Genomic DNA, 16,378 nt, shown 5'->3' with positions numbered 1-16,378 from the left:
CCCCACTCTGAGCTGGGACTGCACTTGAGGCAGTTCCTTCTCACTCTGCTTGTGGCATGCAATGACAACCAGGCATGGTGCCCAGAGGCTTCTGTACCTTTCTGGAGTGAGGTCCATATGTGTGAAAGCAAATCTCATTCATGCCCAGGCATGCTAAACCCCCAGGATGCTTCAGCCAAGCTAGTTGGAAAAGAGTACATGCATTCCTCTGATGTTCTTACAGATGCAAGCAGCAGTCTGTTTTTCTTGAGTAGCTGAAAATGCTGTGAAATGTTCTGTTTAATTTCGTCTGGGATAAAATATCCTACAGGGATGCTTCTCCTGTCCCTTTCTCTTCCTCATGATTCCTATAAGTGGTCTCCACCATGCTTTTTGTTCATGCTGAAATGTGAGCCCTAATGGAAGTGTCAGGCAAGGAGGAAACAGGCGGGCGAACATAGGGCTTAGGGTTGAGTCCAGCAAAAAGTAATCTCTTATAATCCCTGGAAAATGTTCTTTCAAAGCAAAAAGATGTAAAGAAATCTTACAGCTCTATCCTATGAAATGTAAAGCCATCTTTGGCATTAGATGGGTATGCAGGTTTACTCAGGATGTCAAGGTCCCCTAATGCATTAAGTTAACAGTGTAGATACAAATGTTCATGGATACATCCGGAGGAAAGTTGAGTTGTAACTGTTACAGGAATCAAACTACAAGTTTTTAAGACTCCCTGCTAAATTGGTATTTTTGGTCTCATTAACCACACAGAGACATTCACAGAAACCAAACATCAAACAGCACACAGAAGTGTTTTTTGTTTCTTTCATAAGTACTGCTACAGCCTCAGAAGTGAGATGGGAATTGAAAGTGGGAGGAGAAAAAAAGATCTTTAAACGGTTTTAAAAAAAAATAATCCTTGCTCTAAAACTTCTACTGCCAAATTGCATCACAGACTAATTCCTTGCAGCTGAGCTGCAAACCTCTATGAAAATAGGGGTTTACAGTGGGAACACTGACTAACTATAACTGTGCAGTCCCATGAATAATGATGCTCTAATTACGCCTTACGATTTACCAAGACCTGCTTTCTGTATAGCTGTTGCTGGTTTGGGGAGAAAGATCTTTTTTTTTTTTCTTGACTGTGGTTTGCTTCTTTTTGTTCATAGTGTGTTGGCACATAGTTTTTGAAAAGCTTTTCTCTGAAGGGAACTGGGCAGACAGCTATGATTAAGTATGAAATGATTGGTTGAGCTGTTTGTCAAAGTTATAAATAGGATACCACATAAACCCAACACTAATCTCACTGAAAGACAGATACTGGCAACATTTCTTAGTCATCTGTTCCTGACGCTCAGGGGAGAATAGCTACACTTCCATTAAGTTTTCAAACAGAAGTTGCCTAAAATACATTTCTCTGGTAAAATTTTGGGCATATGCACTGTAAGTCACACTGAGATCTAGCAGGGTGTTGGGAGTTTTAAATGTTCATCCCAGTTTAAACCTGGCCCTCTGGATCCACCCCTCTGTGTAGTGGTGAAATATGGTGGTTTGATGTTTGTGGAAATAAAGATCTGTTCATGAAGCAGTTCTGGCAGGACCAGGCTGATGTCCTTATCTCCTCATACCCATGTATTAATTTTAAGGGCAGAAGAGGAGGTCCCTAGGGATGTCCTTTGCATCTTCAGGTTTACAGGCAGCTCTCTGTAATCTGCTTTTGGAAGATCAGATGGAGGAATAAAAAGAAGAGCAATGGCACAGGTTTCACTTGTGTGCGTCTGCAACCAGAAGGAAAAGGCAGCATATTGAATTCCTTCTGCTGCAGATCTCTCACACAGCAGCTTCCACAGACTCCAGCCTGGATGCTGCTACTTGTCCATCCCAGTTCTACATCAGCTGCATCCATCCTGTCAAACTGGAAGTCTGCAATTTCATGTTCCCACAGGATGACCCCATATTTGCCGTTTGCTTTCATGGTGCCTTAAATTGTAGGGAAGGGCTCCACAGTTCGGCACTTTTGCTGCCGGCCAAAACATTCATGAGACAATTAAAGCAAAGCAATAGCTGAAGGAGAGCCAAGCAATTCTGGGACTGAAAAAAGCTTCGAGTTGCAAAGTGAAAAAGCCCGCAGCAACCAGAACTTGCCCCTCCATTCCTGCACCTTCCCACATCCCTGCCAACACATACAGTGAAAAGTTTTAGAGGAAGTATAAGCACTTCTAATTTGTGGTATAAGTCAACAACTCTTCTTAGGTTAAGTCTCTTAATGTTTTACAGAAATCTAAAAAAGGATTATCTTGAATTTGTGGGGTTTAGACAACTCAGACGTGCATATTTTTATTTTTACCTTCCGTAAGTGTACACACATCTGTGGAATTTCAGGTTAATGAGCTTCATTAAACCTAATTTCTTAAATTTTTAGGCATAGATATTTTGGTTTTGCAAGCTCTCAGAATCAGATTCAGGTCCAAAAACTTTGTTTAATAACTACTTAAAATAAGGTTTTTTGCAAATTCAGGAGTCATTTTCATCCTTACCAGCAGACAGAGTGATTGAGGTTTTTTTCAGTTTCCTGATTTTCCCTTGGGAGATTTTTTGTTGCCAGAGAGCAAGACCCTCCTTGTGTGCACAGAGCACCTCATGTGGGTGAGCTGGCAGCCAGGAGTGGGGCTCATCAGGGTGCGCTGGCAGCAGTGGCCTGTGCCCTGTGCAGCCTGCTTCTCTGCTATGGTACATCCTGCTCATCCCAGTGTGCTGCAAGGGTGGCAGAGGGATAAGGAGCAGGAGGTGCCTTCCAGGAGCCCAGGGCTGAGCATGCAGCTGAAACCCAGAGAGATGATTTTCATGGTTTTCACACCAGCATCAACTGCTGGAGTTTTGCTGGGGTTGAAAGGAAATATTCTCTGTTTGCTGACTTCTCCATGAGAGGTTAATACAGGTTTGTTCTTTGCACTGAAATGATTGGGACCAGCCATGAGCACTCCCTATTCTTGAGCAATGGTTTTACAAGCTTGCTGAAACTCTTTGGTCTCTATCTGAAACCAGCCCCATTTGCAGTACCACTATTTTCTTTGCAGAGCTTTGGCAGGTGAACTGGAAAAGCCTTTTGGTTTTGTCCCTTCCTCAAGTTCCTGACATGGATTATATTAATTATTGCCCCAAAGTATGGGGGTTTCTGATGAACAATAAACCAAAGGCCTTCAGCTCTTAAACTTCTTAGTGTGAACTACATCTTTAGTCCTTAGTTTACTACCCGGATTCCTTTTGCAGTCTGATCCTACGGGCAGGGCATGAGGAAGGACTGACAGTTTCTCCAATAGATATTTTTCTGAGAAGAAGCTAGTAAAAAAGAGTGCTTAATGAATTGCTTTGCCTCTTATGTAATAACATATTTATGTTGTTCTGAAGCCTGCAGTGAATCTGCATCTGATAAGAGTGATAGGTTTCCAGTTTGATCTTATTTTAGATTGCAGCAGAGGATAAAAAGACTCTGTTCCAAGAAGAAAAAACAGAACCAAACATGTGGTGAGAAACTGATGTGCTCAGGACACCTCTGAAAGAAGCTGATAGTGATGGATTGCAACAAACTTCAATACATCTCCACAAGTGTTATGTGAAGAGACGAGATAATTATTCCCGTGCCTTTTAAAAGTTTTCTGGTTTTTGGGGAAGGGGATAGGAAAGAGTACAGAAGTGCACTTCCTGTGTGTTTCTCCATGATTCTTGCAACTGGTCTAGTTTGAACTGAAGGCTTCTTTCAGGATTGATTTACTTGGAGAGTGTTAATTGTAGCCCATGTCCCAGCTCCCAGTTGAAGCCTTTCATAATGGATCATCTCCTGTGGCGGTCCTGCTCAGAAGCACTCCCACTGTGTGTCCAGTGCCCAGAAGAGGATCTGGGGAGTGTTGGATTCAGTGTGTTCAGTCAGTTCTGCTAGCTGGAGGTCTTTTGCTGCTTGTGCTACATGTGGATTTGGCCCCTGTTCTTTCGTTCCTCTCTCAACCGCTGAAAAAGATATTCTGTACTGCAAATCATAAAGCATTTCCTACTCAGTCCTTAAATACAGGCTTGGATCGTTTCACCCTCTGCTGATTCCTGCTGTGTGCACAGCTCAGAGGCAGAGTCTGGCCCATGTAGCTAAAGGCAGGTCCTGAGAGAAACTAGGGGAGCGGAGTGATGGGAAGGGGTATTCTGTTTCCTTCAGAAAGACACTCCCAAAACCCAAAGGAGCAATGCGTGGGTGAAGTGCTTTCATGCAGAGGTTTTCACTAAGAATCAAATCTGTTGTCAGCACTTGTGACATTTTCTCTGTTCCCTTCCTCTGGGCAGTTTGCCACTGTAACATACACAGATGACATTAGGATTTGTGGACTGTCGTTTCTGAAGGCACTCTTATCTAATCTGTACTTAGTATTTTTCCAGGCCATGAAGGTGGCTCTTTCTCCTCTGTTAATTAACTTTTTTTGCCCATTTTTGCCTGCCTTATAAATTCCTCTGACATCAGGGTCTAGGATTAAACAAATTGATGCGACACTTCCAGTGTGTGTGTGCTTGACACTGAGCTGACAGTCTCGGAGCCTGAAGTATTTTGACACATGAACAGAGCAAATACAAAGGAAATTGCTGTTCAGCCTTCTCCACATGCTCCTGCCAGGCTCCCAGTTTCAGCAGCCTGTGTCACTACTAGTGGGGAAGTCCCAAAGTCCTCCCATCCATCAGTGGGTTTTTGCTCGAGGTGCCAGTTGTGACATTTCTCAGAATTACCTGTATTTATTCACTGTGTCAGGTTTTCACTGTAATGCAATTACAGAACAGCACTAACCTGGTAGGGAGCCAACTTCGTGCTGTAGCCAGATTAAGTTGTCTTATTTGGTTAACAGCATTTTGATAGTTTATTAAATCCTAGTAGGAGTAGAAAGATAAGAGTGGAAAGAACAAATCTTATGGATTATCTGCTCTTGGTTGTTCACTCCTGTTGGTATAATCCTGGTCTGAATGATGAACTGTGGGAACAAGTGTTCAGTGTTTTGCTATTGTCCCATCTTAAACGTGTGCATTGCTTTATCAGAACAAGCATATTCTCCAGGTTTTTTTTTTCCAGTTTGCTGTTTTTATCACTGATGTGGAACACAGTGCTTGTTTTCTTTATCTGGAATGAAAACGTTAGTTCATCTCAGATAGCACAAGCTATTTGATCAGCCTTCAGATGGCAAGGCAGTACAAAAGCTGCTGACACAGGACAAATCCAGACCTGTGGTGTGCAGCTTGAAAAGACTTCATGCCCTTGTTATCAGTCCCCTGAGATAATTTGCTACTCAGCAGCAGCAAAGAGATAGGATTGTGCCAGAGATTGTCCCTCTCTCCTTACTGAGGCCAGGAGGCAGCAGGGATGTGTGTGGGGTTGCCAGCATGGATGCAGTGGTGAGGGAGCCCCTGCCTCTTCTGCACTGCTGCTCACGTGTCAGCTGTGACACTGCTCTGTGATGGCCTGAGATTAGCCTGGGTCTTGCCACATAGCAGAAGCTGAGGTCCTTGAGTGGTTCCTGCAGGGTGCTGGTGAAGCAGACAGCTTCCCTGTGACTCTCCTCTCCACCTTGCTGCATTAGCTCCCAGGCCAGCTCATCCGAGATGTCCCTGAGTCCATGGCAGGGCTGGTTTCTGGCTGCACCCTGCCACCTCTGCTTCTCATCCTGAGAGTGCATCTTCCTAGGAAGTGCAGGAAAACAAGGACTTCATTTGGACACAATTCCTCCTCATGAACATATTCTTCCCCTGCTTTCTGGGCCAGCCCAGAGCCCTGCCCCACCTTGCCTGTCCTCAGCCTACTGTATCACTTAGACCAAGGAGAACATGGTTCAGTGCATTTTGATCACAGCGTCTGCTGTACGATACTTGATATTCAGGCCTGCTGTGACTCCCCCTGACATTATGTGCAAACTGAAGCCAAAATGATGATGCTCGTAATACATAACCAGAAAATAGAAGATATCCTATTTTGCCAACAGCTGACTGCAAATCAAAGAAATAGGCTGCACAGCTAACATCTGCCTTTGCAATATGGTAAAATATCTGATTTTCATTCTGCTTAATTGTCTGGTCTCTGGTTCAGTTTGATGGTAGCAGCTACTAAGGGAGGTGAGCTATACATCTTACATGGGTGTTACAGGGTGTAGGTGTTTGGTACAGCTTGCCAGAGGATGGTTTTCACTCAAAAGTGCATGAAGAGCTCTTCCAAGGCTGGTCAGCCAGGGCTATCTCCTAATCCAAATGTTTTTGGGTGCCCCTGTTTCCTCTTAGGAGTTATCTGTGGCAAGACGGGGATTCAAGGTACCATCATGGCACTAGTGCTGGCTGTGTCAGCTACTTATAAACATGTGCCACACTGTGTTCTCTGTAAAGATATATATTTGAAGATGAGTGGGGACAGGAACACTTGAAGCAGGAAAAGCTGGGAGGCGTAAGGAAAGGGATTTACTTTCAATGCACCACCTCTTTACAAGGTATTTTTAACATCTGTGTTGCCTCCAGGCTTATTTTGCATCAGCTGTAGACACTCTGACATGGTTAAAAAAAAAGAGAAAGAAAAAAGGAAGGAAGGAAGGAAGGAAGGATGCCAGGATGCCAGGATGCCAGGATGCCAGGATGCCCATATTCTAAACTACACTGTTTTGTCCTCAGTTCCTGGCTGTGATGCTCATTAGTCTGGATGGGATTTAGGTGTGAAGAGGGAGAGGCCAACAGAACTGTAGTGCCCACCAAGGACAGTAGGAGAGGACTGGAGCTCCTCAGCTGCCAGGTTCTCTCAGGCTCTCTGGCCAGGGGCTGTGCCCTTACCTCCTTGCCATGCCTGGCATGCCTTGCACTTCAGCAAACCTGATTGAGGCGTGTCCACCCAGAAACCCCCAAAGAGGGAGCTTGGGCTGGAGTTGTTCCTGGCATGGGGGGCTGGACTGAGGCTAGGAGCATGAAATGAGCTGTTGGAACAGTTTGGAGAGCAAGTGGGAGGAGGGTTACAAATATGAGGGAAGAATTATGATGGATTTATCACAGCCTGAAATAAATTAACCTCTGGGAGGAATGATTTTGTAATAATTTGCATTTAGATACTCTTAACACAGCCACATAACCCCAAACCTTCTGCAAATATTGTAATTAATTCAATCTCCAACATCCTGTGAGAGGGATAGGAATAGCCCTGTTTACATGGTTAAAGGAGCCAAGGACTGTTCTCTCAGTACTGCTTTTTACACCCCTGGGACTGCCCTTCTGTCTCGTTTCCAGAGCCTGCTGGTGGGGTGGAAGGCAGGAGCAGTGAGCAGCTGGAGAGCTTTCCTGGGCACAGCTAGCTGAGCTCCTGTGTGTTTCAGCACACAGCCCGTGGCAGGCAGCCCAGGGAGCCCGTGTGGGCAGGGCAGTGAGGCTGAAACACATGGCAGGAGAATGCAGGGAGCTGAGCCCTGTCTCAGTTCCTAGTAGTGGTGGCTGTGGGCAGGGCTATTCACCTGCAGGGACCCTGAGCATAACTCCATCCCTGGGTGGAAAGTGGTCAAGTGATTTAATGTTCAGCACTCTGAAGTGCAGTAATGAATTTGATAGCCAAAATTATCTTCTAACCTAGCCAGCTTGAGAGGTTGTTTCAAAGACAAGCCAAGCCTGTAGCTATGCAGTGGGATGTTCTCTTTGTCATCAGCCTCCTGCCTATTCCTTTCCATTCCAGGGCAGTTAATCATAAATGAGATACTTGCTTGATGCTGTTTTCATGCCTGCTCTGCCCTGTTTCCAAGGGACCGTGCAGTCAGTGGGTTACATCCCACCCCAGCTTCAGCAGCTTTTGCAGGAGAACTCTCTTCCCCAGAGACCCGGATTGAACCTCACATTGTGACTGTGAAAGGCTTGGGCAAGCCGATTGTTTTCAGAGCATCTCAAAGTGCATCTTCTTTTACTTATAAATGTGTCTTAAATCCAGGGTTCATAGGGCAGCACAGAGCTGGTGTTACCTGAGCCAGTGCAGCCAGGGCACCTCCATGCTCCACTGCCAGATGTGCTCAGGGGTGGGGTGGAAGTCTAGGGCTGAGGAGAGATGGCTGGATTTCAACTACAGACTTGGGATGGTGCATTTTTCTTTGGGCCTGACCCAGACCTGTCCTGGGTTGCTGGAAGCATATCCGTCATCTTCAAGGAGATTTGAGCAGCCCTCCCTGTGCTGCCTTTCTGCTTTCTGCAAAGCTCTTCCAGGGGTGGGAGCACGTGCTGTCCAGCAAGTGGTGAGCAACAGGTCAGCTGTACACAGGGAGAACTTGTGTGGCACAGCAGTGGGGAGAGATCACACGCTGTACCGTGGAGATTTACTCCTTGAAAAACACCTCTGGCTCTCTGTAGGTTTCTGCAGATGTCTCCTGCCAAGTGAACCCAGAGATATTTATAGAGCAAGCTTCAGCAATAGGACAAAGGCAAGTTGGCAAACAAAGGGACTTTGAAATATAAGGAGAACCAAAATATGGTCTGGAGCACATTTATTTTGGAATCAATAGAAAAAGGTTAAATAATTATAGTGAATGTTTCCAGGGTGGATCAGGTTAAAAAGCAAAGAAAGCAAAGTGTATTCACAGTGCTGTAAGACTGTTCTGTGTGTGCTGAGTCTGAGTTACAGAGATAAATGATGAAAACTTTGCTTCCCACTGAGATAGAGTGCAGTGGTGCTGAGCACCACACAAACACCTGCTGAGTACCTTACAAACACCTGCAGAACTCTAAGATAAATGCTGCTTCAAAAGGGATTGAAACTGCTCTGAGTTCAAGAACGGAAACAATTCTATATTCAATTCTCAGATTTGTGTGTAAAAATAACCAATTTTAGCTGTGGGTGTGTCTTTCCCCCTACTCTCTGCCTGTCTTTCCCCTGTCCCCCTCCCCTGGGTTGTGTGGAGGGTGTGCTGTCACGGCGGGGTTGGAGCCATCCTGCCCAAACATGCTGTGCCTCACCAGGGCTGGGAGCTCGGAGCATTTGTCTGGACATGTCCTATGTTCATTAGCACACCTTCACCGCTGCTGCTCCTCAGTGTCCATCGGGGAGCTCAGGCACGGGGCTCTTCCTCCCCTCCTCTCCTCCTGGGGTCAATCCCCACACTTTCCCCCTTGGTTTCTAAAGCCTGAAGGGCAGCTTTGATGTCTCCTTGCAGGGATAGCCATGCTTGCTCTCCCAGTTTCAGGCAGCAGGCTGGGAGATTGCTGGCAGCAGGCCGGGAGATTGGAGACCCCCAGGGTTCTCACTGATTTGACTCGGTTTCCCAAAACAGGGCATTTGTAGAGGGCTGTTTGAAGACTCCAGTCCTTCCTAGCCCGGCTATCAGGGCCTGAGACTACACTGAACTCGTTGATTTTATGCAGAAAGACAATCTGACCCGATTGCTCGGGAACTAAAAAACTTTTGCACTAGAAAATAACAACCAGCAAACCGAACAGTTTGTACTGGACAAACTGGGAAAGATGTTACAGGAAGGCTGGTTCCATGCACGAGGGCAAGTGGACAAAAGCAGGTGTCAGGGCATGTCAGGGGTATTTATAAACTTGGAGGAGGGGAGGAATTAGAGTGGAGTTTAGGGAGGGGGTCCAATAAAGAAGGGCGATTAGGAATATTAAAATTATTGCAGGAAAAAGGAACCAGTGATAACAAGGGAAGCAGAGAACTTTCTGGCAATGATGAACATACTGGAACTGGAGGATTCTGGGGGTGATTTTTTTACTCGCTACTACTGAAGGGGTTTCCCCATGCATTAAGCCATGATCCTCTACACTTGTACTGGAGCAAACTCCAGCAGGTGTTGGGGGCTTTGGCCGAGCCTGCCAGCTCTGGTAATGGGCAGTGGCACCCAGAGGAAAAGGCAGCAGTGCTCGTGTTGTTGAGTGCAAGGCTTCTGAGCATGACCAGGGCCTCGGCAGCAAAACTTTCCATCAACTGAGGTGGTAAAGATGCTTTTGGAAACTGCTGGGATTCCTTGGGATCTATTTCTTTGCTGACTGGCTTTTCAGAGAGGCCAGGCCCTGTAAAGGCCTGGCTTTTTCCTGAGGGCGTCAAAGGCCGCATGGAAGGATGCATCCCACAGTGAAACTGCTGTCCACAAAACTTCTGTCCTTGCTGGAAATCCCATGGCAGCAGAAATGGGATGGAAAAGGCCGGAGAAGAAAATAAAATTAATTTGCCTTGACAGGAATCAAAGCCATGTATTGTCAAAAAATTACAGCTCCCTTTTCCTGCCTGTCTGTCACATGTCAGCAGCCCTGACGCTGTACAGATCAACGCAGCTCTACAGAAAGGAGCCCAGGGAATGACTCGGAACAATCTCCTTTGTGAGGGAAGGAGAGGCTCAGGCAAGCCCTGGAACTGAGCTTGCATTTGGTGTGGCAGGCATGGAGCCACGTGATACTTATATTTGACTCTGAGTTTTTATATTGAAACAAGTTGCTGTTTTTTCCTGCTTTGGCAAGGTGCCTGGGCACTCGTGGGGACAGAGAGCGGGTCCCAAGGGGGACGGGAAGCCCCCAGGACACCCGTCCCTGACACTCCTCTCCTCTGGCAACACAACACAAGGCTGAAGGTGGGAGTTACCCTCCTACAGAAGCTGGTGAGCAGCAGTTCCCATCACATAGACTGGCAGTGCAGGTGCCCGTGGTAACCTGTTTTCCGAGGTCAGGCCCACCCTGCAGAGGTTGTTCAAGGGTGGGGGGTGAGCCTGCCCTTGGAAAACTCATCTGTGAGCAGGAATCCAAGGACCAGCAAAATGCAAACTTATCCTGAATGGCTTCTGCCTAAAATACATCAACTATGAAATACTCCAGTTGCTCTAGGCTGCTGAGATATCTTTCTCAAGGGTAGGGCACAGGCCCAGTTTCAGAGACCCTTTACCACCCATTTGCTAAGAGCTTTACACTGGAAATAGCTAAGGACTTAAATGGGCAACTCTGGAGACTGTGCAGGTTCAGGATTTGAAGCTGTTGAGACATACAAGATAAAACAGAATTTTTAAGATGTTTAGGCTCAGCTATGACATTAAGACAGCAGTCCACAGCAGTCCTGTAAAAGTACCAGCAAAATCACTGGCAATCCCAATCAAATTATCTTAAACGTGGTAATGGCTTGGTAGTTGGTTTATCTCTGAATATGCTTGGAGAAAGAGGGGTATTTTATTTCATTTGTTAAAATAAATATTTCATTCAAATGAATTTTCATTGTTTGGGTAAGAAGAAACATAGGATGTGTTTGCAGGTGGATATGTCTTTGTAAGTACTCGTAAGAAACTTGAACAATTATTTCTAAAATGTTGCTGACTCTGCCTGTGTGAGCACTTGTTTCTCCACAGTAAAGAAATTACAGAAGGAAGGAGAAGCTCCATACTGGAGAATTCTTCAATTTGACTGCTGAGTCCTTTTACCTATCCTGTTTTTCCTTATATCAAAGGGTATATTCAATCAGTGATTGTCATAGCAACCGTTTTTGGGGTGGTCTTGTCTCTTTCTGGGAGATAAATTTTTCACTGAAAATTTTAATACCTGTGGAGGAGAAGAATTAGCCACCCAAATTCCACTGACATTCATCACATCTCTGTCTCTTAAAAACTTCTCACTAGCCTCTCCTCTCAGGTTAAGGAAATGCATTCTCAGGATGGATTTGGTAAGGCAGGGAGCACTTTGGAGTTGTTTCTTTGTTTCTTGACAAAGCAGTTTCAAACAGCTGTGCTAATATACATGTTAAGTCTAATGAATACAGCTGTCATTTTATCAGATTTCCATGTCTTCTGGGATTCTAGGCAGAGATGGATTCTAAGACAGACTTTGAGCAGGAGACACGTGTATTTCCCTTCTCCTTGCCCCATATATGACTTTTTTCTCCTTTGCTTTTTCTTCCCTCACAATCAAAAGTGAGAAAATTTGTGTCTGCATTGACACCAACCACTGTATTAAAGCAGAAGAGCTCAAATTAGGTGGTCAGTTTGACAGAAAGACCTGATGAGATCCAGGCTACCATGAAGCTGGGATGTTTTTAAGCTGGGATTGTCCGGCGTGAAATCCTCCCTTTTCCAGACCTGGCCATTAAAATGCATTTTCTCTCATTTTAGGGGAGCACCTGCGAATCTGTCCACAAGGCTACACCTGCTGCACCAGTGAGATGGAGGAGAACTTTGCAAACAAAAGTCGAAGTGAATTTGAAGCCATGATGAAAGAGGCTGGTCGCTCTGTGCAGGCAACCCTAACAGCACAGCACAGAAGCTTTGACAGTAAGTAAAACCTGCCTGGTTCCCTCTGCTCAGGATCCAGTCACTGCTTAGTTTTCCAGGCACTGTTGGAGCCAAGGGTTGGTGTTTGACACGCATTGCTCTGCGTCTCCCTCAAGAGTTTGTGTGAAGCATTGACCTGCTGGAATTGTAGGAATTGTACGTCTGGCAGTGTTTCTGTAAGACCAAGGCATTTTGAGGTCTCCATTTCAGAGCAGCCACTGGAGGAGGCTGGCACATACTGGTGTGCCTTGGCACTGACACAGCTTTGACAGGCATGCTGTAATCAGCTCCTATCACAGTAGAGTAGCATTTGAGCCAGTGATGTAAAACCTGGCACTGTGCCTTGAACTGTAAGTTGAACAATATGGTAAAGGTGACTGGATAGCTCTCAGTAGGTGGGGAGAGTTTAAGGAGACATGGAATTTTTGTTGCCCTTTCCATGTAGGTTGCAAGTGAAAAGGAGGTTAGTTCAGTTTGGATGCTTATAGCTCTCAGCTTCATACAAACATCAGGAAATGTTACAGAGCAGGGAAGCTCTTAGAGATGTGGTGCATTTAAAATGTTGTGGACAAACATTCTCTCCAAAGTCCAATATCCCTCCTAATGTGCAAAGCAAAGGCTAAGGATGGCTCTCTTACTTTTATTGTTCCCTGAAAAATCCATTTTGCAGTGCACAGTAAGCCTGGAGGTCTGAAGGCCGCTGGAAATAAAGGGTTTACTGGCAAAATTGAGATGACCTGTGATTCAGAAACTGTATCCATTATCAGATTTTGAAGAAGGTCAGACATTTAGAATCACGGCCCTCCTAACTTTATCAACCATCATCATATGGAGTTACTGTGAAAAGGAGTCTGGGAAAGAAGCTGTAATAACCAGAAAGGTGGAACTGGAAATTCAAGTAGTAAATAATAGATCTAAAGAAATAAGCCTGACCTTCAGGCTTATAGCCAAGATGAAGTGCTTTTACACTAAATAGGAAGAAAAGGCAGTGCATCTCTGTAAAAGGCATTGTGTGTGTGGCCAAGGTTGGCCACAGCAAAGGCATTCCTTTATAAGCTCAAAATTAATTGATTTTCACCTGCCTTAAAAGGTGACAGTCAGGATTTTTAAAAGAGCCTGTCAACAGTGGTTGCTCAGACTGGTGTCTGAATGGGACCTGACGTAGCTGCTCCTGAGCACAATCCCCAAGCTCTGAAATCCAGCCATTCTCAGGGGTTAGTGCTTGTCACCCTCTCTCTCCACTCCCTGTCACAGCACTGGCTGCTATATCTGCTCTTTATTTTCACCACAACCACTCAAAAGAGCAGAGTTCTGCATCTGTCGTGTAAGAGAGTGCAAAATTTGATGGAAGCTTTGAGGATTATACTAACAAGCAGAAATTTCCTAGTGAAGAACTGGTTTAGTCTTAATTGTGATGTTTTGGTGGATTAATAATAATAATAACAGCCATAAGAGTAATAGTAAGCAAAACCACGCATGTAAAAAGGGGGATGCTTGTGTTGAGATGTCAGTTTGTTTTTATTCACCAGTATTTGATTTTATTTTGGTTTTATTCCCCAGTATTTTGCAGAGATAGAGCTGTATTTCTGTGGTACATACAGAAGTTTATTTTAAGTATCAAACAAAGTAAGTGTTCAATAAGCAAAGTATTACTTTAACAGACCATAATGCACAGATCACTGGTGTTCTGTAGTAGGAACAACCTCACTTGAGCCCACAGGCCAGGAAGATGTCTCCTGCTCCCATTATACCCTTTTAGTCTGCTTAACTACCCTTGCAATCAATACAGAGTTTATAATTTATGCAAGACATTATTTAAAAAAATCATTATACTGTGTCTCAGTTTCAACCATGATTTTACCTTTAGATAGTACTATTTTTTTCTTTAGCTACTGTATAAATGGTTAGAAATTTAGGGAGTTCTGGGCATGGGGCAATGGGATCTCCTCAGCTCCTGAAACAGTGCCACAGAAACTGCCCTAGCTTCCAGTAAATGTTATTAATCTCACAGTTAAAAAGACTTTTTGCAGGTAGTGCTGCTTAGAGCTGTTCAATAAAGGAGCTTTTTAATGTCAAATTGATGAGTTCTAGTCTTGCTGGCACCAGATACGTGCGTTTGTAGGATTTCCTCAGCAGCAGCTTGGAGTGCAGCTTTTGGGGTTGCAGAGCTATCAATGAACAGCTTTTCTTCTCATTAGTGATTTCATTTGGCCTTAGGAGGATTTAGAGGGGCTCCACTGGATGGGGTTGTCCAACCCTTTCTCAAAGGATTTGTAGCCTGAAGATCAGATTATTCATATGTTCTCTGCTAGCAGGTGTGGCACACGAACTTTAGGCCTGGAGCTGTCTTATTTTTGGATTCATCACAGCAAATCTTGTCCCTGTAATCTCACTGCTGATCATGGCAGTAGTCTCTACTTGTAAATTCCCCGAGCTCCAGATAGAAAATAGCAAGGCTACAGCAATCTGCCTCTGAAGTAACGTTCTTCATGCTTGTGGTCAACGTTTTGCTTTGGAGAATAATTTATCCTTGCAGGTTGTGGTATGTAAAGCCCTGAGTTGTCAGCATGCCTCTGCTCTGAGCTGCAGCTTTGTGTTGTTGCAAGGAATTACAGACACTGTTGTTTCAGACTCCTTGACTGCTTTTGGGGTCATTTTGCGTCTGACAGCTGAGTGTCCCTTATCTGATAACAAAGTACTTTTAGAGAAAATGCATGTGTGAGATACAGATGATGTGCAATAGGTATAGCCATGTATTCAAAAGTGAGATGTATGGGATAGGGTCCTGCAGTCTGAGTGCTCTCTCTGCTTGGTAGAGGACACATGGCTTCTGAGATGCCCTTCCTCCAGGATCTGCCAGGGCTAAATTTAAACAGCCTACAGCATTGCTTAGCTGCTTACCAGCACATTTGTTGTTTTCCTTTATGTTACTGTAGTTAGCAAAATTTCGGGACATGTATAGCTTGAAACATGTATAGTTGCTAGCTATACATGTGGTCATAGGCTTGCTGTTGACTTTTTAACTGAAAAAGTAGCATTTTGTTCTACAACTGATTGGTTTAAATTCAAAAAATAGAAAAAGAGCCAGAAGCACAGACCATGAATGATAAGAGCATATGCTTTTGATAACTCAGTGCTAGGGAGGATGTTGTGGTCAGAGTAGAGGTATTTCATTAGCAGGATCAAAGGCACAAATTCTTTGATAATTCTGATGGCCCAGGGCTCTTGGTCAGATGAGGGAAATGCAGCTACCTGGGAGCACAGCCTGTAGCAGAGACCTACTAGAGGCTGCTAGATTGGTTTTGGTTGGCATTTATTTGCCTGAAAAATTGTATATGGCCTATATTTAGAAAGAAAAATATGAATAATAAAAATAAAAACAAGCTGGGGGTCTTAAAGGGAGCTGGGGTACAGCCTCTGTTGAGACTGGTACTAAATACTGTTTTAAAGGTGCTTCCAACATTGAATGTACCTCTTTTCAAACTGGTGTCTTGTCAGTGAATGGGGAAGTTATATTATTACCAAATTAAGTACATTGACAAGGAGCTTTGTCTACACAGTGGTTCAGGACACAGATGTGAGCTGCATGTGCCCCCCCCCTGACAGCTGCAGAACAGGACTTTGGCTCTTCAGTTGTGCTGAGAGTGAGATACAAACATTGCTCATGTCAGGGGGAGATTCCTGCAGAAAATAAGCTTTTTTTTTGCATATCACACAACTGCATGTCAGTGTTGCTCACAGTCATGGGAATTCCGAACTCCTGTCCTTCCCAATATAAATTAAACTTGTACTACCATAATCTGTTGCAGAAATGAGCCTGGAAAAACTTCTGTGCAGGAAAGGTTCTAGAAGTGATTTGTGGTGCCTGGTCAGAGCAGTCCCTTTCCAAGGCAGTGCAGTCAGGGATGGCTGCAGAGAGGTGGAAAGAGGGAGCAACAGTAAGTGGTGCTTGGGAGTGACAGTGAGGGGCTGCAAGCAGCAAGGAACAAGGCTGTTTTTCTAATCTTTGTGAAAGCTCAGTTGTTGAGAGTCTAGTCCTTGTCTGTCTCTCTGTTTTCTTCCTTTTTCCCTACTTAAATCACTTTTTAATAATACTGCAATGTTGTGCCAATCTTTCCTTTTGGTGCACT

At 44.7% G+C, this 16,378-nt stretch overlaps 1 protein-coding gene across 1 annotated transcript in view; it reads left to right on the top strand.

Annotated features, from left to right (window-relative positions):
• Window positions 1-16,378, top strand: part of GPC1 (glypican 1) — a 191,467-nt gene that overhangs the window by 85,528 nt on the left and 89,561 nt on the right. Inside the window, exon 2 of the mRNA XM_062499198.1 lies at window positions 12,090-12,248. Coding sequence (XP_062355182.1) covers window positions 12,090-12,248 — 159 coding nt within the window. The remainder of the gene's footprint in view (window positions 1-12,089; window positions 12,249-16,378) is intronic.

Source organism: Cinclus cinclus, chromosome 10, assembly GCF_963662255.1.
Source record: "Cinclus cinclus chromosome 10, bCinCin1.1, whole genome shotgun sequence".
NCBI classification, from domain to species: domain Eukaryota; kingdom Metazoa; phylum Chordata; class Aves; order Passeriformes; family Cinclidae; genus Cinclus; species Cinclus cinclus.
Note: the sequence above shows the minus strand (reverse complement) of the source record. Positions and strands in the feature narration are given on the sequence as shown.